General features: G+C 44.2%; 1 protein-coding gene across 2 annotated transcripts in view; it reads right to left on the bottom strand.

Moving 5' to 3' along the window:
* Window positions 1–16,906, bottom strand: part of FXR1 (FMR1 autosomal homolog 1) — a 45,620-nt gene extending 28,714 nt beyond the window's left edge. Inside the window, exon 1 of one of the 2 annotated variants that reach the window (XM_081328361.1) lies at window positions 16,218–16,906. In XM_081328361.1, coding sequence (XP_081184487.1) covers window positions 16,218–16,268 — 51 coding nt within the window. In that variant the 5' untranslated portion in view covers window positions 16,269–16,906. The remainder of the gene's footprint in view (window positions 1–16,217) is intronic. The other variant, XM_081328362.1, reaches the window with a different exon arrangement.
* Between the last annotated feature and the right edge of the window lie 9,610 nt (window positions 16,907–26,516).

Below are 26,516 nucleotides of genomic sequence, written 5' to 3' on the forward strand. Positions count from 1 at the left end.
GAAGGCTAGAAAACATTAATAAATGAGGTAATTGAAAACTCCAAATGAGATTGGACTAAGGTAAGCAAATTGGTACAATTACTTCCTATAAGTAGACTCTATGATCCTGTTAATGCATTCCCAAAATAGCATTTGCTTTTTTAGTAGATGTATCACACCGGTGGCTCAGATTTGGCTTATGGCTGGCAAGGTCACCCAGAAGCCTTTCATTTCTACTACCTGGTATCACCAAGCCAGATCTCTTGTGCCCTATATTTCGTATTTCCTATCTAGATGTAGAATTTCCTGTGAAATTCCCTCCTATTAATTTCAGTCCACTATTCAAGGCCAGTCTATATTTTTCTGATTTGAAACATTTTACATAGCTACCAAACTCAACATGGCATACAAAATAATTAAATAATATATAAATATAATATATGATATAAATATAACACATAACATTAAAGCAAGCTAAAACTTCAAATAGCAATCAGAACTAAAATACGCTATACGTCCCCAGGAGGGATCCCTATTCATCCTGATCCAAGCAGCTGAAGAGTCACATTGTACCGGTGTTTCTTTCAGCCCAGCTTTGTAATACCGTAATACCTGCAGACCTGGCAATATAAATGCCTGATAAAATGTTGGGCTAAACCATGTGGCATTCAACTCAACCCTTCAAACTGAAGTGGAACCATTAACGAGTGTTCACCAGATGCATTCATTCCATCGTGAATCCAACTAACAATAGTAACATATAGCTCATATTTTAACCATTTCATTAAGAAGAGGGTTTTTTTTATAAGGCACTATGCTGAAGACTGAAGAGCTCTGTGAGGCTGGCATAACAAAACGAAACAAAACCAAAACCACTTATATTACTAGCAGGATAATGTATCTCAAATCTTGAAAGCTTGTCAAGACAATACGCCCATTTAACATTCCTATCTTAACTAAGGCAAAGTTGATCTCTTTCTCCTACTGCCATCTTCTGAACTAAGGAATATCTTCTGCAGTGGTCCAGTTGTTGTTGTTAGCTGCGAAGCCGTGTCCGACCCATCGCGACCCCATGGACAACGTTCCTCCAGGCCTTCCTGTCCTCTACCATCTTCTGGAATCCATTTAAGCTCACGCCTACTGCTTCAGTGACTCCATCCAGCCACCTCATTCTCTGTCGTCCCCTTCTTCTCTTGCCCTCAACCTTTCCCAGCATTAGGCTCTTCTCCAGTGAGTCCTTCCTTCTCATGAGGTGGCCAAAGTATTTGAGTTTCAACTTCAGGATCTGGCCTTCTAAAGAGCAGTCAGGCTTGATCTCCGCTAGGACTGTCCGGTTTGATCGCCTTGCAGTCCAAGAGACTCGCAGGAGTCTTCTCCAGCACCATAGTTCAAAGGATTCAATTCTTTGGCGCTCAGCCTTTCTTATGATCCAACTTTCACAGCCATATATTGCAACTGGGAAGACCATAGCCTTGACTGTATGCACTTTTGTTGGCAGGGTGATGTCTCTGCTTTTTAGTGGTCCAGCACCCTGTCCAATTCCCTCTTCTGCCTTCCATGTTCCCAAGGCCTGTTAGCTATGATGCTACCTCCTCCTTCGTGCTCACTCTTTACTTCCACCATGGAATGCAGAGAGCATAACGATCCTAACCCACAAAGACTAGCCTGGCACCTCAAGGCCAATGATCTTAACCTGACCAGTCTTGGCATCAGCTCTTCTTCCTGTCCCTCAAGGCCATTTCCTCTGCTTTCCACAACATCTGACACTGCTGCCAATAATCTCTTTGTGTCAGGATGGCCTTTTCAGTGAATTCCAATGAATTAAAGGTTCTAATCTCCTCCTCCTCCTCCTGCATATAGCATCTAGAAGTTATTCCACCTTGTCTACCAAAACAGGGAGGCAGGGGTAGTTAGAACAGGAGGGGGAAACTGCTGAATACATGGAGCAGGGAAACCACTCTTGCACAAAGAGAAAGCAATGAAACACCAGATATACTTCACAACGAAAAACTACTTGGTTGAGCTAAGCAGCCACAGTAAAAAGCCCAATAAGCTTTGAATCCACTTTCTTGGATGGGGAAATAAGGTGAAAATTAAATGGAAAACCACTCAAATCCCACACAGTAATTCTTGATCCTTCCTCTCTATGCACATACACTATCCATTTATGCACAGCCTTGGCAGAATCCAGATGTTCATTCCCAAAAGGGAGCTGCACCGCTTGGAGAAAATTTGAGGTGCAAGGAACTCAAGGCAAGGATTCCGGAGAACAAACCGTGTGAGCTACAGCCATAAACTCTCCATCATGCCAACAGTATCACACACGAGTATTTTAAAAGCAAATTCTGCCAATGGCCACAATTCAGGCCAAATGTTCCACTGGTGGACAGAGAGCGAGACAAATATTGTTCTAATATCACGTTTCTTCACTCCATCTTCACATTCCATTCCAGGTGATGAGGCAATGATAAATGACATGACTGGCCAATAATAATTGAAAGACAGCTTTCCAGTATCTGGATACACACGGAGAACCAAAATGTGGGATCACAGAAGTAACAAAAATCCCATTTTGAAAAAAGAAAAATAGCGCCAAACCAGTTCTGTAGCCCCTAGAGTGAATGATAACCCATTACATATAATAAAAGAAACTATTACTTCTAGAATGTTCATTAAAATATGCAAGTCAAAGATTTTCCAAATCCTAAAGTCCAAATTTCATGGTTCAGCAGCAGAGAACAGCTGGAGCAAACACTTTAGCAGGGACACCCCTGGTTCAGCAACAGGCAGGACGTAAAGGAACACAGTCCTAGACTATGGCAAAGAATAAGCCATCGCCAATTGCTCTCACCTGTAGCCACCAGAGATCTCTTGACAAAAGACAGATCTTAAAACCTCCTCTATGCACTACAGCAGGGGTGTCAAAGTTGCAACGTTTCGCAACTTTTTTTTGCCAATGCCGGCAATGGGGTGGGCGCAGTTTCGCTATGATGCAACCAGCCCGTGAGCCAGCACTGAAAAAAGTGACTTATGACCATTTTTCACACTTATGACTGTTGCAGTATCCCCAGGGTCATGTGATTTACATTCGGATGCTTGGCAACTGATTCATACTTATGACGGTCACAGTGTCCCAGGATCATGTGATCACTCAGGTTGCAGGGTGCCTGTGGGGGGGGGGAATCCATGGGTCCCTGGTGGAGGGGGGTGGGACTGGGTGGGTGACCTCCTTCCTCCCTCTCCCCCATTGTCCCTTCCTTCCTTCTTTGTCCCTTTCTCCTTCCCTCCCTCCCTTCCACTGTCCCTCCCTCCCTCAGGTTGCAGGGTGTCTGTGTGTGCTGGGGGGAATCCATGGGTTACTATTGTGAGTGGGCAGGAGGGAAAACAAACTTTTCAATAGGCATGTTACTGTTTATACTCTGAAGGGCAAATATCCCTACCTTTCTTCTTTCCTTCCTTCCTTCCTTCCCTCCCTTTGTCCCTTTCTTCTTTCCTTCCTTCCTTCCCTCCCTTTGTCCCTTCCTTCATTCCCTCCCATGTCCCTACCTTTCTTCTTTCCTTCCTTCCTTCCTTCCCTCTCTCCCACTGTCCCTAGCTTTCTTCTTTCCTTCCTTCCCTGTTTTTTTTTTATAACTTGATCGTTATTTCAAAAAGTTCTTTTTATTCCTCCACCAACCTCGGTTCATTCTCAGCAGTTCACAATTCTGGGCTTCTTCTTTTGTCACCTTTTTGTTTTTCCACTTCTTCCCTAAGCTTTTTGGGTCGCTTCTTCTCTTTTTTCTCTCCTCCATTCTCTGAGCAATTGTGTTTTCAATGAGTCCAACTCCCCCACCCCACCGCGTCTCCTTTCCCCATTATTTCCTCTTGCTACCAGGCACTCTCGGTTTAGGAAAACCGCTTTCTGAAGTCCAAGATAGGGAGGTATCAGACACAGTCACGCTTCCGTTGCAGTTGACCTTAAAGTCCCGAAATTGGGCTTATTTTGCTTCCATAAAGATCGTTCTTTCCCAAGCGGGCTTTGGCTGCCTCAGAAGGCGCGAGGGGCCTTGCTCCTTATCGGAGACGCACAGAGGGAGGCCAGAAATCCACCCTCAGACGGCGGCGGTGGGGTGGGGGCAGACCCTGGGGCTGGGCGGGTGGCGCCCATCAGCCTCCTTGGGGACGCGCCTGTTGGAAAATGACGGCAGCAGCGGTGGCCACACGGAAGACAGGTGCAGTGCTGAGGCGATGGAGCGTGGTCTGGGAGGACGTGGCGTCTCCGCAGCTTCACTTCAGAGGGGACTCGCTACCTGCCCACCCACCCGCCCGCGTGGCTCCTTCCCCGGGCGCTTCACGTCCAGCTCTACGGCAGGCCTGCAAAGGGCGATGGGAGAGGAGCGGGCACAGGGCCAATCAGGCACCCTGCTAGGGGGCAAGCCGGCATGAAGAGAGAGAGAGAGAGAAGGGAAGCACAAGTGCCTCTCTGTCTCTCTCTCTCTCTGCAAATGCTGGTGGACTGGGAGCCGTAGTTGAAGGCTGAAACGCCTTCAGCTATAACTGCTCGCACGTGTTTGTGTGTGTGAGAGCAAGGATTAATGCTGCTTTCCAGGTGATAAGTGCTTCTTCGGGGCTCAGCAGACGCGCCAGGACCAGTGCTGCTTTCCAGGTGATTGGTGCTTATTCGGGGCTCAGCAATTCCAGCTGCATCCTGGCGCTGATCCTGGCACTTCCGCTGAGCCCTGACAGCCTTGAAGAAGCACCAAACAGCTGCAAAGCAGCGCTGATCCTGGCGCTTGAGCCCTGGCAGCCCCAGCGCCGGGCCGCCACCTCCCTCCCAGCCTCACCAGCTGGGGCTGCCGCCGAGAAGCCATCGACCCACTGGGAGCTCTCTGTGGACTGGAGCCCATGGGCGGAGGTTGGGGCCGGCTGTACAGAGTCAGCAGCTGATCGGTATGTACGGCTGGCCCCGACCTCCGCCAACAGGCTCCAGTCCACGGAGAGCTCCTGGCGGGTCAATGCAGCAAAGCCGCTGCATGGGCGCGACGCGAAGGGGGGGAAGGAAGGCAACACCGCGTACCAGCAGCCCGGTGCTCATATACCACCAATGGTACACATACACATACTACTGCTTCAGACATAGAAAATGGAGAAAAATCAAACTGGTGGGACTCCCTGTTGAAAGAATTTGGGTATGAATAAAAGGAAAAACAAAACTGATACCATTTTGGAATGTACAGATCACATGTATCAATTTTGTTTCTCTTCTTTTATTCTTACTCATCTCCTTTCAAAAAAATTGCCACACTGCAGCTCCAAGATTTTTGGGCAAGTATATTTTTTCTTTATGTACAATGCAACATTCCATGCCTTTTACTAGGTTTTCCACTGTTAAATAAATTGTAGGCTTTTCACGCTATGTACTAATCATGTATACTATCCCACCAAGTTGTGTCCTTGAATTAAGCTCGCTAGTTCTCACTGTTTACTTTTTATACTTCGTGCAGTGGTGTAGAACATCTGAGGTTTTGAGTACTGTATATAGTAGTGTCTCTGTTGCGGTGCCCTTTGAAACTCTGCAGCCCCATCCTAGCCGCCTGATATTCCTATTTACAGTAACAGTCCCTATCTGCTTACTCACTCAGCTCCTAACTTTATAAAACTGCCAATAAAACAATGCAATAAAACCAGGCGCGGACAACTATGGCAACTTTACAATCCTGCAGACCACAATTCCCAATTTTATTCCCCTGAATAAAACCAATAATCCCTGAGCAACAAAAACAGTCAATCTAATGAACAAGCGGTCTCTAAATTTCTCTATGAGAAATTTCTTCATGTTGAGAACAATCAACCGGTGGAATGCCTTGCCTTCAGAAGTTGTGGGTGCCCCATCAGTTGAGGCTTTCAAGAAGATGACTGACAGCCATTTATCTGAAATGGTATAGAATTCTCCTGTTTCTGCAGGGATTCTTCTCCCTTCCGACTCTATTATTCTATATTCGATGACACACGTGCCTGAATTAAATGGCCTGGTTTTCATGTATTTTTTGAAACAAAGCACAGGAGCCTTTCTGACAGTTTCCCACAACTGAAGCTCCTTCCTGACCATCCCACTATGGGACACCCATAACCTGTGGGAACACAAGGAAGGCCTCCCGAGCTGATCTTAGCCCATTGATTGGATGGTATATTAGAATAATCCTTGAGATTCTTAGACCGTAAGCCATTCTGGGCTTTTTAAACTGATCTCAACACACTCAATTAGTTCTGGTAGTTCACACAAAGCCACTGCCATATTTCTAGAACAAGTATTACGTACACAATTTCATTTTTGCCTGCTTAATGATTGGGCAAGTGCACTCTGTGTTGCTCATTTAAGGACACTGGTTTACTTTTAATTTAAAATGACCATCATAATCCTGGGATATTGCTTTTATATATAAATAATATTTTTTCTATACTTAATATATGTAGTTTTTCTGATTTAAATGCTTAACTCTGTAACCTTCAAAGACAATTTTGATTACTGAGTAAATACCACCATCACCATAACCAAAATTATTGAAATTACCGCTTCACAGAACCATTCTACACAAATCTACTCAGAAATTAATTCAGACACATAAGCATAAATCCACTGACTTAAACTGTAATCCTCTACATACTTATTTAGAAATTAAATTGAATTAAAAAAATACAGCGTTAAATCACTGTCAAAGTACTAGTGTTTGCTTTACACAAAATCAGTTTATACACAAGAATATCACAATATACATCAACACTATTTTCCATAATTTCTTCCAGACATATAAACTTTTCAACATGAAAAAGGTAATTATGCGGGAAATCATTTTGTTAAATTACTAATCAAAATGCCATTTTAATTTTTTCTACTGACCCTAGTCCACAATGAGAAATAAGCAGACAACACAACACTGGGAAAGACTACAACCCCACAAATGTGTCAAAATAGATCTCAGAGTATAAAGCAAGTAACAAGGAACTGAAAGTCAGCAAATTTGAAACTCTACACAAACCATTTTAAGAGGAAAAATTTGAGAATTGCAGTGGGAATGTGGAAAGTGAATGGGAGTCAATGCGGAGATATTAATGGACAAAACACTCCATTACTACAGGAAAGTATGGACCAAAAGTTCCATTACTACAGGAAAGTGAAGGACCACAGCTCAGTGATAAGGTGTACACTATGGGTAAAGGTAAAGGTTCCCCCGCACATGTGTGCTAGTCGTTTCCAACTCTAGGGGGCAGTGCTCATCTCCGTTTCAAAGCCGAAGAGCCAGCGCTTCTCCGAGGACGTCTCCGTGGTCATGTGACCGGCATGACTAGACGCCAAAGGCGCACGGAACGCTGTTACTTTCCCACCGGAGTGGTCCCTATTTTTCTACTTGCATTTTACGTGCTTTCGAACTGCTAGGTTGGCAGAAGCTGGGACGAGTAACAGGCGCTCACTGTTACGCAGCACTCAGGATTCAACCCGCCAAACTGCCGACCTTCTGATCAACGAGCTCAGCGTCCTAACCCACTGAGCCACCGCGTCCCTACACTATGGGTATAATATGTCAAATCCAATTTGCTGCATCTCTAGTCAAAATAATCCCCTATCAGAAGACAAGTCTCAAGAACTGCCCTTCTATATTTCACTATAGTAAGTATATCAGTATCAACAGCTACCAACTGTACCAGCAGTTAAAGAAAAATTTGGCCTCCTTTTTGAGGGAGCCCTGCTCAGACATGCTGGTCAAACATTTACTCCTTTTTCAAGTATTAAAGTCCAGAGCCTTGGTGGAGCAGTGGGCTAATGCCTCCTTAAGTAACACCAGCTGCCTGCAATTAGTGCAGGTTCGCGTCCCACCAGGCTCAAGGTTGACTCAGCCTTCCATCCTTCCGAGGTAGGTAAAATGAGAACCTAGATTGTTAGGGGCAGTAAGCTGACTTTGTAATAATGCTGCTTGGGGGGGGGCCGAAAGCCCTAATAAGCAGGCATATACATAGAATGATGGCTATTGCTAAGCACATTGATTTGTGCTTTAGATTGTAAGCCGCCCTGAGTCTTCGGAGAAGGGCGGGATATAAATGGGATTTTTTAAAAAAATACTCCTTACTATTAGTAGTTCAGATCTTTTTGGAAAGAGCAATACAGGTAGTCCTTGACTTACAACCATTCGTTTCATGACAGTTTGAAGTTACAACAGCACTGGAAAAAAATGACTTAGGGCCAACACTTATGATCACTGCAGCATCCCCACGGTCAAAATTCAGACGCTTGGCAACTGGAACGTACTTATGACGGTTGCAGTATCCTGTGGTTATGTGATCACCATTTGCAACCTTCTCAGACGGCTTCTGATAAGCAACGTCAATGGGGGGAAGCCAGATTCACTTAACGACGTTTCACTTGAGAACGGCAATGATTCATTTATCAACTGTGGCAAAAATGGTCATAAAATGAGGCACAACCCATTTAATAACTGCCTTAACAACAGACATTTTGGGTTCCACTATGGTCATAAGTCAAGGACTACCTGTAGACCACGGGGATTAAGAGCAGGTCAAATATAATAAGCCACTTTGGACTAGTGCAAAAGTAGGCAACCTTGACTCTTTTATAACTCGTGGACTTCAATTCCCAGAATTCCTGAGCCAGCATGGCTGGCTCAGGAATTCTGAGAGTTGAAGTCCATGAGTCATAAAAGAGCCAAGGTTGCCTACTCCTGATATAGTGGTTAAGGCACCAGACTAGACAGCAGAGACCGTAAGTTCAAGTTCCGCCTTAGCCATGAAAGGTAGCTGGGTGGCTTTGGGCCAGTCACTCTTTCTCTCAATCCAACCCACCTCACAGGGTAGTTGTTTTGGGGAAAACAGGAGCAGGAAGGCATGCTAGAGATGTTTGCTGCCTTGAATTATTTGCAAAAAAAAATGGTGGGATACAAACAAACAGGTAAAATATACTGAGGAATGCTCAAGCGCAAGAGCCCAACAGCATGATCCTCACCAGCTCATCCAAAAGGAAAAGAAGTCAGGGGATGCTAAACTCATGCAAAATAGCCCACTCAAGTGATCTCTGACAAGAAGGAGAGACTGCAGCTCAGGGAACTTAAAATTGTGGCTTGGTTAAAAAGGTGAATGACCAATTATACAATTCTTCAACTAGGACTAGTCGATACTTAAGCCCTTGGATGTCGCTATCAGCCAGAAACTTTATACTAGGTACAATATACCAACAATCCATTCATTGGTTTTATATCTTATAGGAAACAATAAATTGGGCATCTATCACTGCAGCTTTTGATGAGATCTTGTTTTCTCTCTAAACAATTATATCGCTCACATTACCTTAAATTATACCTATTACATATTAAGAGTATGTCCCTTGTTTCTGCCTCTGCCTGGCAGGGATTTCAGTCCATCATTTGCAGGCGGTGAGATGTCAAGCCTACAGAGTCTCCAATATTTTTTTTGCTTTTATGCTTTTTTCCTGTGTATTTTTTCTGCACTTTTTTCTTTTCTTTTTTTTTTGCTTCTATTAACTTTCATCTTTCTAATTGTAATCTTTAATAATATTACTAATACAAATAATCGATTACCACAAAAAAGATTTTAAAATGAACAAAGTCAGAATATTTAAATACTCAATAGCTGCTAAGGTCTTCACAGCTCTACTATCAAAATCAGATAGCCCAAAATAACCTCACAGCTATGCAACTTGACAGTGACAAGTGAATGTGAGGGAGCCAATGAGAACTCAAACTAAAAAAAGACATATGACTCACGGGTAGCAGAAGCAAGCAAAAGTAGAGGCAGGTATCACTTATGGTCAAACTAATGATTTCAAAACATATTAAAGGTAGCAAATTTTGTCACTTCTGTTCAAAAACGAAAAGTATCAGTGATATTCCATATTTAATTAGTCTAATTTATACAAAGCATATTATTTTAAATAACTGTTAAAATTAAAAATATTCCCACTAGACAAAATGGATACAGATCTTTTTTTAGTCAGGCCTATTCTGACCTAGGTTAAAACTCAGAGGTACCTGCTGAACATTAAAAAAAAGTGCAAATACAGGTGGTCCTTGACTGACTTAGGACCACAACTGAGTCCAAAATTTATGTTGTGGAACGAGAAATTTGTTATGTGAGTTTTGCCCCATTTTACGACTTTTCTGGCCACTTTTGTTCAATGAATCACTGTAGTTGTTAAATTAACAACACAGTTGTTCAATGAATTTGGCTTACCCACTGACTTTGCTTGTCAGAAGGTCGCAAAAGGGGATCACGTGACCCCAGCATAAATGTGAGTCAGCTGCCAAGCGTCTGAATGTTGATCACGTGACCATGGGGATGCTGCAATGGTCGTAAGTGTAAAAACCGGTCATAAGTCACTTTTTTCAGGGTCGCTGTAACTTTGAATGGCCCCTAAATGAACTGTTGTCAGTTGAGGACTACCTGTAGTGGATGTTTCTTAGATTTCTGCATATCTATTTCTATTTGTAGTGTAAACTACTTTGGAAACGCTGTCTATAGAAAAGTTGAAACAGATACAGAACCTCTTAGAAAGTCATTCCGTCATATGGGTAGGCAATGCAGAACACTGGATTTGTCTCAATGAATTCATTCATGAAATTTTAGCCTTCACGTTAAAAAAACTATATGAAACACTGACAGCAAAGGTTTCTTTAAAAGAACAAAATATTACACATTTTTCAGCTAGACTTTTCTAATGCAATTGTTCAAAATTTCTAAGAATATACTAGTATACAATAAGGCAGAATAGCTGCATCATAATTACATTTGGTACGGAAATAAAAGTGATTCCCAAGCTGTCACATTATGTGATTATATATAGATCACCCACTTCTACAAATGACTCAAGGCAGATTGCAATCAGAATGTAACACAACCTGATCAAACAGCAATTATCAATCTAACATAACTAAACTAAGGCACTTCTAGCACTACTAGTGTGCACCCAATCTGCAGAATAAAGTGTTCAAAGTCTTTTTGAAAACCAAGAAACTAGGGAAATCCCTCATGTCAGGATACAAGATGTTCCTAAAGGCAGGGGCAACCAGAGACAGCAAACTGTTGACTGCCCCCCCACACACACACACCTGCTGGCTTCCTGTTGAATGGGACTGTAAATCAAATTTGAACAGGAAAGCCAGTCCTGGGGTATATTATATAATTATAGGATACAGGTAACTTTATTTTCATGCATGAAATCCATGGGTTTTTTTTTGTATGGGTACAAAACAGTATGGATTGCCACCATCTTCATCCAATATGCTTTTCTTACTTTTTTGCCTAGTCTATATATCGAAGGATTGCCATCTAAGTGCTAAAGTTTTCAGCAAGTATTACAGTTCTTCTAAAGGTGTATTAATGTGACTCTAAAACTAATCTCAGTACTGAAGATTATCTGCTTCTGCTGCTGATCTGATTCAATTACTATTTTCTCAATGAATTTCAGACAATCCTTCAATTTTATCCGGAAAGGGGAAAAAAACACCCTAATATTACTTTCAAGTAAGTACAACAAATTCCTTTCACTGAGAACTGTATGCAAGTCCAACCCAATATAATCCCAAATATTATTTTTATTATTATTGGGCTGAGGGAGCTACTACTGCCAGAATTTTTACCACAGCCCTAATAAGCCTGGTGTGAAAGTTTAAAATGGTTTAGGAGCAGATGACAAAAGGCCCCTTCCTCACTTAAGAAATCGATCACTTACTGAAATAATATTCAGAGCCCCTCTTTAATACCTCAGAAACCTCTGAGATGCAGAGAAACGTCTTTCCAAATGGCTAATCTAAGTCGTGATGTTTTCTTCTAGGAAACGTTTTTTGCAGATTGTAAAAAAAATGATGAAAACGTGTCGGCTGGATAATTTTACTAGATGCTTAATTAATCTTTCACTGTTTTAGAGGGGTATTTTTAACTGTCAATTATTTGAGAATCCCCTTGAAGAGAAAGTCCAAAACTTAATGTTGATTTCAGAATACAAAATATAAAAAGCAACTCTTTTTGGTGCTTCCTTTCCCACCACAAACTTCAGCTGTTTTGATATAGATCATCTTCGCTGCCTTCTAGTTATACAAATTGTGGTAAACAATGAAGCAGCAATTAGAGCGTAACAATTTTTATATTGTTTTTTACTAATTTCAGCCAGGTTAACCATAATAGTTATATTTCAGCAGAACTAAGCATTATTAAATATTCTGATTTTCATGACTCTCAATGATCAATGAATAATCACACTGACTTGATCATATGCTAAATAGGAAATGCATAGTATAACACCTTTGTGGAATGGGGAGAAAATCGGCATCAACAATATTTCTCAGAGGCAGGAAACTTAGCTTCATTAATATACAAGTAAGGATGTAGAGACCCTTCTCTAAAATCCTGGTTAGCCTGATTTTTTAAAAACTAGTTTCCAAATCTAGCCATCTGAAAGCTATCACCTGTATCGGGGTAAGGAAACTAATATCTTTCATGTGCTCTTTGCAATGACCAGTAATTCCAACAAGCATGGCTAATGGTGATGGATGCTACAAGTTGTGATTCAGCATCTTCAGAGGGCCTCAGATGCTTTCACATTCTTCTTTGCTGCAAATGTTTCTGGCACATTATTTTCTTCGAAAGACAGGCTCTCAACATGTCTTTCAGTATCACAGTGGGGAAGGTTACTTTTTGTAAAAAAAAAAAAGAGAGAAAGCCAGATATAGGCTTCTGTAAGGAATAGTATCTCTTAGAATATGTAAAATGATAACAGATACATATTACTGTTCGGGTGATTGTAATAGCTATTAGCAAGTAAATATGTGATAGTCCTGCAAATGCAAAGGTAATATGGAACACTAAAGAAATAATCAGATTCAATGGCAGTTACTATTTTATTCTTTATAAAGTACTTCCAAGAAAGAAAATTGGGGTACTCAATGGCCTAAAAGATTTGACACTAAGCAGACCAGTAATATTGAAAAAGTTTCTCCTCTCAAAGGTCAATTTATCCAGCATGAAGAAGAGGATTTTCTCTGCCCTTATTTCTCAGGCTACAGAGCACAATTCTTTCACAAGTTTATATTTGGTCATAATTTAGCTTTTATAGCTATCGACTCATAACTTTAGTCAAGTTTTGACTTATTTGTTTTTCTGGTTGTTTTAATTTATATGTTGTATTTGGCTATCCACTTAACTACCTGAATGAAGAGGCACAATATCAATAAACAGATAACATGTTTGGTGTTGCTGTCTGCTCAGTATTCAAATTCAATCTAAATGAAATATAGTACAGAATTATTTTGAGAAAATAAACCTGCCAATGGTTGTTTTAATATGACTTCATAACATAATTTTAAATCCCATTACCAAATGACTATTATTTACTTCTATACCACTCTTCTTTCCACTGGTGCCCAAAACAACTTAAAAAGAAATATAGTATGTTAAAGAACAAACAACTCTTTATAACTACTTTCACAAATCAAAACCAAATTGTAAAAAAAAAGTCATATAAACAGGAAATCTAAAAACTGCTTGATCTAGGAATCACTATTTTACAAATACCTGGATAAACAAGCACATCTTCACCTGACGGCTAAAAGATAGCTACCTTTTCTTTGTAACTGAGTTATTGTGATTGAAAATGTCCTAATGTCAGCCCTTGAACTCTGAACCAAACCAGCCTCTCGGGTTTTCCCAGCTACCTTCAGTGCATAGATTAGATGGTACTGGGGAAGATATTAAATTCCTAGTACCTAGTTAAAATTTTATAGACCAACGCCAACACCTAATACTGGGTCCAATAATTGAAGGAAACCCACTGCAGCACTTTCAGCATTTTATATGGTGCAATTTAGCATATGATTTAATAAGCAGGTAGTTATGATCTACAGCAATAGCAACTTGTGGACAATCTTCTCAAGATGGCATCTGTATAAGCCAGGGGTGTCAAACTGCCGATCCACAGGCTGGATGGGTCATGCTGAAACCATGCCCATTCCATTACTAGCAATGGAGAAAAAGTTGCGATACGTCACGCGACGTTGCAAGTTTGACACTCCTGGTATAAGCCATTTCTGTGATTATGAGAGCATGGAGCTCTGATAATCCCAGTTCAAGAGAACTGAGCTGGTAAATGAGCTGACTTGTTGAGATGGCCTGTGCTTCCAGTAACAAAATGGAAACAAAAACCCTCCAGCTACATACCTACTGAGGTGGAAAGGATACCATCACAACATCTTCCATTCTAATAACACCACTTCCACCTCCCTTCTTTTATATGCACAAAAGCAACAAAGAAACAAACTTCTGTTAAAACATCAATACCAGTTGATTGCAGCTACTTTTGGCATGAGGTAACTTCTACAAATTCAGGCACTGTCTCATTTTTTTTGATATAAAATAGATGAAGATAAAATTTGAGTGAACTAAAGGAGAAATGTTTCAGTACAGAATATATCCCAACTTTTTACATACACACACAGAGTATATCATTATGGCTTCAATGAATGACTCCAGACATCCATCCGGTTTATCTTATTTTTTTTAATGAAACGACCCTCCCAGTTCAGAAACTTTATAAGCCATTTGGCTCAATGCTAACATAACGTTTTTTAAAATTAGGATCTCCTTTTAGAACCTAGAAACTACACAAAAATGCTATGTTGAGAAATAAAAGACATAAACCTTCTTAGTACAACAAACGAAGAACACAGCTCACATGCTATGTAAGAATTCAAAAGTGTGACAGGAAGCTATTAAATATTTTATAGAGATTCCTCCTATTCGTCTTACCAAACTATTAAGCACAGTCCTTGGAACATCTTTTTTTAAGTATCTTTCAAATTTCCATGAGACTTACTATATATATACTTAACCGCTACTCACTCAACTTGAAATAAAAAAACAATAACAAAAGAATATGGCACCTGATAGCAGGATAGAACAAGCAGCACAGTATATGCATGTTATCGCACGCAATTAATTTACACAAGGCACTGATAAACTAACATTCACACACCGCTGACCGCTAGCAGCACTTCTCTAAAGGAAGGCAGAGGCCTCACACCATAAAACGGGTTAGGATTTTCAAGAATCCAAGGCTTGGCTCAGGAAGACAAGACTGACAGCCACAGCTGAGAGTATCCTGTATTGATCCTGCAACATCCTGGCATTCCAGAGAGGGTAGCAGGGGAAAAGGCTTTCTGGTGACATAAATAAAACTCCAGAGCCCCCCCTCCCCCCCCCCCCCGGTCCTCCAAGACTACAGGAGCCACACATTATGCCACAAAAGTTGTGACCTGCAAAGTTTCCTGAATTTGGGAGGAAACGAAACTTCCACACGATGTCCTAGGTCAGGGGTAGGCAACCTCGGCTCTTTTATGACTCATGGACTTCAACTCCCAGAATTCCTGAGCCAGCATAGCTGGCTCAGGAATTCTGGGAGTTGAAGTCCATGAGTCATAAAAGAGCCGAGGTTGCCTACCCCTGTCCTAGGACTAACAATTCAGGCTAGTGGGTTCCTTTTTTGTTTTTGTTTTTTGGTATTTTTAATTGTATGACTTCAAACGGGGGTGGGGGGTGAATCAAAGATGAGTAAAGGTCCCCCAGGAAAGACGGCACGATTAAGAAGAGAGAGAAGAGTTCAAACCCCTAACCTGGCACACTCGTCCTGGGCTGGTGAAGCAAAAAAAAGAAGAAAAAAAAAACACAACCCTGCCCGTCCCCGTGTGTCTCTCTGCACTAGAAAACACACAAAGGAGACCGAAGCTTAATGGTTTATGGATGGGCTTAAACGGTTACGGGCACGGAGGGAGGGAGGGGGCTGAAAGGCATCCCGAGAGAACCGTCCTCCCCGAGGGCCGGGAGAAGAGACGAGAAGCCGCCCCTCAGCCTCACGGCATCCTTTTTTTTCCCCCACTTCTGAGGATGAAACCTCCCCGCAAGCACCACAAAACGGCCTCGCCGCCTCCCGGCCCGCCGGCCTCTCCTCAGCTCTCCCTCCCACAGGCCCCTCACGGCCTTCCCCCTCGCTCCCCTCTCCGGCCTGGGGCGGAAAGCCCCAAAGACCGGTCGCCCGGGGAGCGACGGCGGCCGAGGCCTCCACAAACACACACACACACACACACACACACACACAAGTAGCCCCCGCCATCACAGCTCCCGGCCTTTCCCGCTGTCGCTCCCCCTTCAGCCGGTGGCGCCGACGGGAGGCGCGAGGCGCGGCGTACCTTGTAGAAGGCCCCGTTGGAGCCGCGCACTTCCACCGTCAGCTCCTCCATGTTGGGGCCGCAAAGGACGCCGGGACGGGCTTCTAGAAACTATCGCCACCTGAGTGGGTTAGAGGAGGAAGGAAGGAAGGAAGAAGAAGGAGGAGGAGGGGACGCCCTCTCTTCCCCCCCTCCCCCCGGGCTCTCTCCCCCTCCGCACACCCGGCGCAGGCCCAGGGGCGCGGGAAGGCGGAGCGGCACGGCAAACGCGACAGGCGGAGGAGGAGGCGGCGCCGCCCTCAGTCGCCGCGGGCGACTCACAGCGGCGGAGGGATTTCCTCGGCGGTTCGGCGTCCGTCCCCCGGGCGCCTCGCGCAAGCCCCGAAGGCGAGTTCTGGCTTTTTCACCCCACCCCCCAGGGGGCGGGGCTTGCGCGTCGTCTTCCCGTGGCTAGTGTTGTGGTGGGGACTTCGACTCCCAGCATTCCTAGCGGCTCTTTAGCCGTTATTCTTTTTATTTATTTTTTTTTAATTCCATTTATATCCCGCCCTTCTCCGAAGACTCAGGGCGGCTTACAAGCTTAGCAGTAGCTTTCATTTTATGTACATGCCTGCTTATTAGGGCTTTCACACACACACACCCCAAGCGGCATTAATTGCCCCCAACAATCTGGGTCCTCATTTTACCTACCTGGGAAGGATGGAAGGCTGAGTCAACCTTGAGCCTGGTGGGATGCGAACCTGCACTAATTGCAGGCAGCTGGTGTTACTTAAGGAGGCATTAGCCCACTGCTCCACCAAGGCTCTTATACACTGGAGTTATACACTGGAGTAGGAGGTGTGGGAGTTGTAGTGCAATACCTGTGGTTGGGGAGTGGGGCGGGGGAGCTTCCACCACCACCCCTCTTTCCTCTAGGACCGGTGATCCTTTGGTGGGCTTCGATGGAAGGTCGAATCGGAGAAGAGCTGGGATGTCTCCGTGGTATCTCAACGTTGGCTGGTTTAAGTAAGCGTGGACTTCAAGTCCCAGTGTTTCCCAGCCAGCATTCTGCCTGGGGAATTCTGGGACTTAGAAGTCCACTTTTTAAAACCGCCAAGATTAAGAAACACTGTTTTATTGTTACAAGCCATATGGGGAGCAGCAAGGGTGAGTGGGTGGCTGCCTGGGAGTGGTTAATCTTATACAAATCTATGGCATGAGGACAAACAGCACTGGAAAAGTGACTTATGACCGCTTTTCACACTTAACAACTGTTGCAGCAGCCACACGGTCACATGACCATGCTCGGCAACTGGTTCATATTTATGATGGTCACAGTGCCGCAGAGTCATGTGATCACCTTTCTAACCTGACAAGCAAAATCAATAGGGGAGCCAGATTCACTTAATAAAATGCAACAAAACTCACTTAACAAATGTCTCACTTAGCGACAGAAATTCTGGCTCAACTGTCGTAAATTGAGCTGTATTGTGTATTTGATCACAGAAAAGGGCATAAAGTGGAGATAGAGAAGGGCCCAAGGAGAAGGTCTAGCTAAGATGGTCCAAGATTGGAAGCAGCATCCATATGAAGATTGTGGCCCTTGCAGGTTTTTTTAATGGAAAGGAGGTGTCTGACATCTGAAAAAGTGCATGGATAAGGTGAACCTGTTTTCCCAAAATCAGGGTCATCCAGTGGTGGGATTCAAATATGTGACCAACCGGTTCTCTGTGTGGATGCTGCTTCCGGAAATCCATTCTGGGCCTGGGCAACAAAAATTAGCTACCGGTTCTGCTGAAATGGTACAAACTGGCTGAATCCCACCACTGGGGTCATCTAAATGAAACTGAACCCTAGAAGAATAGGACATATGAAAAATATTTTTTTTAATGCAACACATAATCAAATTCTGGAATTTGTTAGCATGAGATGTGGAGGATACCACCTTGGTTGGCTTCAGAGAAAAAGGTTGGACTCATTCCTGGAAGTTCTGGGGATCCATGATTCTTAACATGACAGCAGTGGGTCTGCCTCTGATAGCCATCTGCTGAGAAACTATTGGGCTTCTTAGGTTTGTTGGTCTGTGAGAGTTGTCCCAAAGGCGCTTTTTCCAAAAGGCACCTGGACTTGTTTTTTTTTCTTTGAAAACATTTCGCTTCTCATCCAAGAAGCTTATTTAGTTCTTCATGAAGAAACTCAAGAAACTTCTTGGATGAGAAGCAAAACATTTTAAAAGGGAAAAAAAACCAAGAAAGTCAAGTTGCCTTTTGGAAAAAGCACCTTTGGGACAAGCATGACCTGGAAGCTTGAGAATCTCCATAGATGTCTGTGAAAGTTGGTTGATCACTGGGTTGGAAGAATAGGGTGCTGGTTGGAATGGACCAGGGGTCTGGTCCAGCCAAGCATTGCTTATGTTCTTATGAAGGATGGAAAGGCTGATGCCTCTGGGGTTCCTTCTAAGGAGTGTGGGAAGCCATGGATCCCTTTGCTATCAGCAGATGCCTCAAAATGGTGTTCTGTGGATTTGCCTAATCACTTATGGGAAACTGTGACCTTGTAACAGTGGTATACATATTTATTTATTTATTTATTTATTTTTGGGACTTATATGCCGCCCTATCTCCCGAAGGACTCAGGGTGGCTAACAACAATAAAAATAACAATACAAAAGTTAAAAGAAATTAAATAAACAGCCCCAATAAATAAGTTAAACTAAACAATTAAAAATTAAAAAGCATTTTAAAAAACCCTGTCGTCAGTCCAGGTCAGCCTGATGAAAAAGGAACGTTTTGAGGCCGCGGCGAAAGGACCGGAGATCCGGGGCCATCCGGAGCTCAAGGGGGAGTTGGTTCCACAGGGCTGGCACCCCCACAGAGAAGGCCCTCCCCCTGGGGGTCGCCAGCCGACATTGTCTAGCCGACGGCACCCTGAGGAGGCCCTCTCTGTGTGAGCGCACTGGGCGATGGGAAGTCGTTCCCGGCAGCAGACGGTCCTGCAAATATCCTGGGCCTAAGCCATGTAGGGCTTTAAAGGTAAGTAGCAGCACATTAAATCTCACCTGGAGGACAACCAGTAACCAATGCAGCTCACGCAGGAGGGGTGTAATATGGGAGTATCGGGATGCTCCCATCACTACCCGCGTGGCCGCATTCTGCACCAGCTGGAGCCTCCGGGTGGTCTTCAAGGGCAGCCCCATGTAGAGAGCATTGCAGTAATCTATCTGGGAGGTAACGAGTGCATGAGTGACCGTACGTAGGGCATCTCGGTCCAGATAGGGGCGCAACTGGTGCACCAGGCAAACCTGGGCAAATGCCCCCCTGGCCACGACTCCAATATGATCTTCAAAACTGAGTCGTGAGTCCAGGAGGACGCCTAAATTGCATGCCCTATCAACGGGAGGTAACACCTCTCCTCCCATAAACAAAGATGGAACAAGTCGAGATGCCGGTACGTAAAGCCACTCAGTCTTGGCCGGGTTGAGCTGGAGCCTGTTCTTCCCCATCCAAATCCGTACTGCTTCCAGGCAACGGGACATCACATCGAGGGTATCGCTGGGTTGGTTCGGGGTGGAGATGAAAAGCTGGGTATCATCAGCATATTGATGATACCTCACCCCGAAACCACAGATGATCTCACCCAGTGGCTTCATATAGATGTTGAACAGGAGGGGCAAGAGTACCGACCCCTGAGGCACCCCACAACTAAGTGGCCTAGGGGTTGACCTCTGCCCTCCTGCCAACACCATCTGCGAATGGCCCGAAAGGTAGGAGGAGAACCACCGTAAAACGGTGCCTCCCACTCCCAACCCCTCAAGACGTCGCAGCAAGATACCATGGTCGATGGTATCAAAAGCCGCTGAGTGGTCTAATAGGACCAGGACAGAGGAATAACCCCTGTCTCGGGCCCACCAGAGATCATCCATCAGCGCGACCAATGCCATCTCCGTGCTGTACCTGGGCCTGAAACCCGATTGGTATGGATCCAGATACTCAGTTTCCTCCAGGACCAAAGGGAGTTGCCGTGCCACCACGCTCTCAACAACCTTCGCAAGGAAGCGAAGGTTGGAGACAGGACGAAAGTTATTTAGAATAGCTGGGTCCAAGGCAGGTTTCTTGAGGAGGGGCCTTACCACCGCCTCTTTCAAGGCAGCAGGGAAGCACCCCTCACTCAAGGAAGCATTAATAACTGCCAGGAGCCAGCCTCGTGTAACCTGCCGAGCTGCATAAACCAGCCAGGAGGGACACGGGTCCAACAAACACATGGCGGCACTTAATTTTCCCATGATCCTGTCCACTTCATCCAGAGTCACAGGATCAAACTCTTCCCAGATATTATCGGCCAAACCCATTGTTTCCCCTTCGTCAGATACTGCCCAGTCGGAGTCCAAGCCAGCCCGAATCTGAGCAATTTTATCCACCAGTTACTCACTAAACTCCTCGGCCCGTCCCTGCAAGGGGTCCTCTCCCATGCCCTGATTTAAAAGGGAATGGGTCACTCTAAACAGGGCGGCCAGGCGGTTATCTGCGGATGCAATGAGGGTAGCGAAGTGAGCATGCTTCGCTACCTCCATTGCCACAAGATAAGATCTAGAAAAGGATCTTAACTGTGTTCAGTCAGACTCGGACCGACTGGATCTCCAAATGCTCTCTAGGCCCCTTCTCCGGCGCTTCATCTCCCGCAGGTCTACGGAGAACCAAGGAGCGAGCCGGGATCTGCGCCGGGTCAGAGGCCACAAAGGCACAACACGGTTGACAGCCTCCGAAGCTGCCCGTTGCCAGGCGTCAACTAAGGTCTCGACCGGGCTGTGAGAAAGGGAGGAAGAAATCAATCCAAGCGCCGTCTGGAACCTATCTGGGTCCATCAGGCGCCTGGGGCGGAACCACCTGGTCGGTTCCGCCTCCCAGCAGCAGGGAGTGGCATGACGGAGGCCCAACTGCAGGAGATAATGGTCTGTCCATGAAAGGGGTTGAGATGTTGGAGTAACCCCACCCAGACCATTAAGCCACTGCCCAGAGATAAAAATAAGGTCGGGCGTGTTTCCCCCCTCGTGAGTCGGACCCTGAATAATCTGGGTCAGGTCCATGGCTATCATGGAAGCCATGAACTCTCGGGCCACCCCCGACGCGCCACCCAGGGAAGGCAGGTTAAAATCTCCCAGAACCATATGCCTGGGAAACTCAACCGCCAACCCCGAGAGAGTGTCGAGTAGCCCAGGCAAGGCCGTTGCCATGCAGCTGGGAGAAAGGTACGTGAGCAACAGACCCAACTGACCCCCAGGACCCCACCTCAGGAAGAGGGACTCACATCCGCCTATCTGATGTTTCTCATCTTTGGCCACTTTCAGATGACTGGATGTCAACTCTCAGGATTCCCCAGCCAGCTAGATGAGGTGCACACATCTAAAAGTTGCCTAGCTCGAGAAACAGTGCCATATATAGGTAGTCCTCGCCTTACAACTGGACAGCCAAACAATCAAAGGTTTGAAGTTACAACAGATCCCAAATATGAGACCTATGACCCAGATTCAAAGTTCTGATCTCCGATTACATTGATGGCCATTTGCAATACCCCACCATCACATGACCACAATTTACAATGCTTTTGACAAAGAATGGCATTTGCCTCCTGTTTGTAAAAGGGGAGGAGAATTTATTGCTTTTTTCTTTTCTTTCAGCACCCAGCCAGGGTAGATCCTACATGTTAAATGTTAAATTTAACTGACCATTTTTTCCTCCTTTTTTGTACACCATTTTTTTTCTTTTGTTGTTGTTGTTAGGGTTGAACATATAAACCTTGGTTCACAGCTAAACTCAAGCAACTACATCATGCCAAAGAGGAAGCCTACAGGAAAAAAGATGGACTGCTATACAAGCAGGCCAGAAATATATTAACAAGGGAGATCAGAGCAGCAAAAAGAAGCTACTCTGAAAAGCTAATGAATCAGTTCTAAACAAATGATCCAGCAAATATGATGAAAACAATTAAAAATATCACCGGCTACAGCAAACCTCTCCATGCTGAAGGAAATCGACAACTGGTGGACGACCTGAATGTGTTTTACTGTAGGTTTGAGGAAACGACTGTCACCTATCTCCATCATCCCCATCTCAGATACACCAACAACAGCCACACCTCCTACAACTGACCCCATCCCCTTGGGTCCCCCACCTCTGGCAATCACAGAAAATGATATGCGAGGTCCAGGGCTTTTTTTCCTCATAGAACGCTCAGAACGGAGTTCTGGCACCTTTTTTGGATGGAACCTTGTAGGGTAGGCAAGGCGGATTCTATGACGTGTGTGAGTTCTGGCACCATTTATTTTATTTTATTATATTTTTACAAAAAAAGCACTGGCAAGGTCTATTTCACAGACAAAAGCTGGAAAAGCACCAGGCCCAGACAAGGTAACTCCTCCTTGCTTGAAAGCTTGTGCTGATCAATTGGCCCCCATCTTCTCCCAAATCTTTAATAAATCACTAGAGATGTGCTAAGAGACGTGGTGGCTCAGTGGGTTAGGACGCTGAGCTTGTTGATCAGAAGATCAGCAGTTTGGCGGGTCGAATCCCGAGTGCCGCATAGCAGAGTGAGCGCCTGTTACTCATCCCAGCTTCTGCCAACCTAGCAGTTCTAAAGCACGTAAAAATGCAAGTAGAAAAATAGGGACCACTATGGTAGGAAGGTAACAGCGTTCCATGCGCCTTTGGCGTCTAGTCATGCCGGCCACATGACCACGGAGACGTCCTCAGACAAACGCTGGCTCTTAGGCTTTGAAACGGAGATGAGCACCGGCCCCTAGAGTTGGAAACGACTAGCACGCATGTGCGGGGGAACCTTTACCTTTTACCTTAGAGATGTGCTATGTTCTTTCTTGCTTCAAATGCTCTACTATCATCCCAGTGCCAAAGAAACCCTCCATCAAAGAACTGAATGACTACAGACCGGTTGCTTTGACATCCGTAGTTTTATGAACACCTTTGAAAAGTTAGTGCTAGCCCACCTGAAAACCATCACAGATCACTGTTAGACCCCTTGCATTTTGCCTACCGAGCAAATAGATCGGCAGATGAGGCTGTTAATATGGCTCTGCACTACATTCTACAACGTCTTGAATCTCCAAAGATCTATTCAACGGTCCGTTTTGTAGATTTCAGTTCAACATTCAATACCATCATTCCAGATATTCTTCTCACTATACTAAATCAGCTAGCCATGCCTGATCACACCTGTAAGCGGATCATAAGCTTTCTAACAGACAGGAAGCAGCAAGTGAAGCTAGGCAAAATCACATCAGATACCTCTACAATTAGCACAGAGGCCCCTCAGGGCTGTGTACTGTCTCCACTTCTCTCTATATACCAGTGATGGCGAACCTTTTACAGACCAAGTGCCCCAACTGCAGCCCCAAAGCCACTTATGTATCATCGGGTGCCGGGGGCGTGGCCCATTGGGTGGGTGTGGCCAATTGGGTTGGCATGGCTGCGATGATAATGGCAGACTGGGTGGGTCTAAAAAGTTCAAACAATTCCAAATTTGTGAGATCTTTTTTTTCCCCGCAAGAAGTTGAAATTGATTGATTGAACCTTTTTTTTTTCCACACGGCGGCGGAGGCCTAAAGTTAAAAAGTTTTATAAAACCCAGCTGAAGGCCTAGGACTGGGGCAACGGCGCGTCTGCCCACAGAGAGGGCTCTGTGTGCCACCTGTGGCACGTGTGCCTTAGGTTGGCCACCATGGCTATATACCAATGACTGCAACTCAAGAGATCCCTCGGTTAAAGTACTGAAGTTTGCAGATGATACAACAGTGATTGGCCTCATTCGAGACAACAAATCGGCATACAGGTGGGAGGTTAACCAACTAGCCTTGTGGTGCAGCTGGAACAATCTTGAACTAAAAACACTCAAAACTGTAGAAATGTCAGTAGACTTTAGGAGAAACCCTACTATTCTACAACCTTTTGCAATACTAGACAACACAGTATCAACAATAGAGACTGTTATGTATCCTGATGCAGGCAGCCGCATAGTAACAGCCACCAGGGGGCGTTGGCCTGGATGGTTTTGGCGCGAAACCTAGTCTCGGTGGGAAACCTAGGGCCAACCCCATTGGCTGGTTGCCTACCTGGCTAGGTATTTAACGTTCTTCAGTACGTTCCCCCCCCCAATAAAGAGCTGAACACGTACTCCAGCTGGCGTCTCTTCCTTGCGTCGGACCCACTACTTTACAGAGACCTTCAAGTTTCTAGGTTCTATAATATCTCAAGATTTAAAATGGACACCTAACATCAAAAATGTAATCAAAAAAGCACAACAAAGAATGTTCGTCCTGCGCCAACTCAGAAAACTCAGACTGCTCAAGGAGCTGCTGATACAGTTCTACAAAGGAATTAATGTGTCTGTCATTTGCACCTCTATAACTGTCTGATTTGGTACAGCAACCAAACAGGACAGGCACAGACTTCAACAGATAGTTAGAACTGCAGAAAAAAAACAATTGCTACCAGCCTGCCTTCCATTGAGGACCTGTATACTGCACGAGCCAGAAAGAGGGCTGTGAAAATATCTACAGACCCCTCACACCCTGGACATAAACTATTTCAACTTCTTTCCTCAAGACGATGCTATAGAGCATTGCATACCAGAACGACTAGACATAAGGACAGTTTTTTCTCCCATGCAGTCACTCTGCTTAACAGCTAATTCCTACAACACTGTCAAAATACTTAGTAAAGCTGTATTACTATGATACTCCTCATCTTTCCTATTACCTATCCTTATCTTCTTATGACTATAACCTGGCTGCTTGTATCTTACAATTTATATTGGGGGTTTTTGTACCCTAGTATGATTTATGTTGTTTGCTTAGCTAGTACTTTATGACTATCGCTAAGTGTTGCATCTTATGATTTATGATGAAGTGTTGTATTTCACGATTTATGATGAATGTATTTTCATGTTGTATGTGATTATGACTACCACTACTACTTGTATGTACACTGAGAGCTTATGCACTGGAAACAAATTCCTTGTGTGTCCAACCACACTTGGCCAATAAAGAATTCTAGTCTAGTCTAGTCTAGCCTAGTCTAGTCTAGTCTACTGCTATAGGTTGAACACCACCTGTAGTGTACCATTCATTTAGTGACCATTCAAAGTTACAACAGCATGGGAAATAATGACTTATGACCATTTTTCACACAACCATTCCAGCATCTCCATGGTCACATGATCAAAATTCGGGTGCTTGGCAACTGACGTGTATTTATGACCCCTGTGCTGTCCTGGGGTCACGTGATCCCCATTTGTAACCTTCCCAGCCAGCTTCTGACAAAGTCAATGGGGAAGCCAGATTCGCTTAACACCCTCATGATTCATTTAACAACTGCAGTGATTCTCTTAACAACTGTGGCAAAAAAAGTAAAATAAAATGAAGCACAACTCACTCAACAATTGTCTTGCTTAGCAACAAAAACGTTAGGCTCAGTTGCGGTCATAAGTAGAAGATTACCTATACTGTTTTTTTTTCATCCATTACAATTTATTCAGTTTTTAACTTGATAGCGGTAGACTTTCAAATAGTCTGATTCCATTAAGTGTTTGAGGAAGGAGGACAGTCAGAAAAGAGACATAACATCTAACATTTAGATTCATAAAAACAAATAGCTTAACTTTATTCATTGAATGTCATTTTACCTCCTATTTTCTGGCTTTAAATAGCTCTGACTAATGAAGGGTTCCTGAGAACTAAACAACTGCACAAGCCTTCTTCACAAACTATTTGGGTCATAAAGGGTCACAAATTGCATTAGGATATAGTCAGAATAAAAGAGCAATTAGTCAGGAAAATGTACACCCCTGCAGTCTTTGAATTGGCTAAGATTCTGCTAATTTCAAAGTGAGTTGATGTGCGCCCATAAGAAATATCAGCAAGACTACATTTGGAATATTATTCACCGTTCTGGTCAATAATGATAACGAGTTGGTTTGGCCTTCTGTAATCTGCAGGTGAATTTGCCTGATTAAAATTGTTGGTGCTGGAAATATGCACTCAGCAGCCTTTAAAAAGAAGTGTATTCATATGCTGATACTGGTGTCGCTTATTGCAGCTGGCCAAAAACTACGGTGTTTTTATGGGGCTCAACTAAAGAGGGAACAATACAAAGGAAATCAGACTGACAATACTAAAGTTTGTTTACAATATTAGCCTTTCCATTTCCCAACTGGTTCCTCCTTAGGAATCACCTGCTGTCAGCGTCAACTTCCCTCCGCCCAGTGCGCTCCCACAGAGAGGGCCTCCTAAGGGTTCCGCCGTTCGGAGAATGCCGTCTGGTGGCTCCCAGGGGG

Source organism: Vipera berus (genome assembly GCF_964194415.1).
Source record: "Vipera berus genome assembly, chromosome: 5".
NCBI classification, from domain to species: domain Eukaryota; kingdom Metazoa; phylum Chordata; class Lepidosauria; order Squamata; family Viperidae; genus Vipera; species Vipera berus.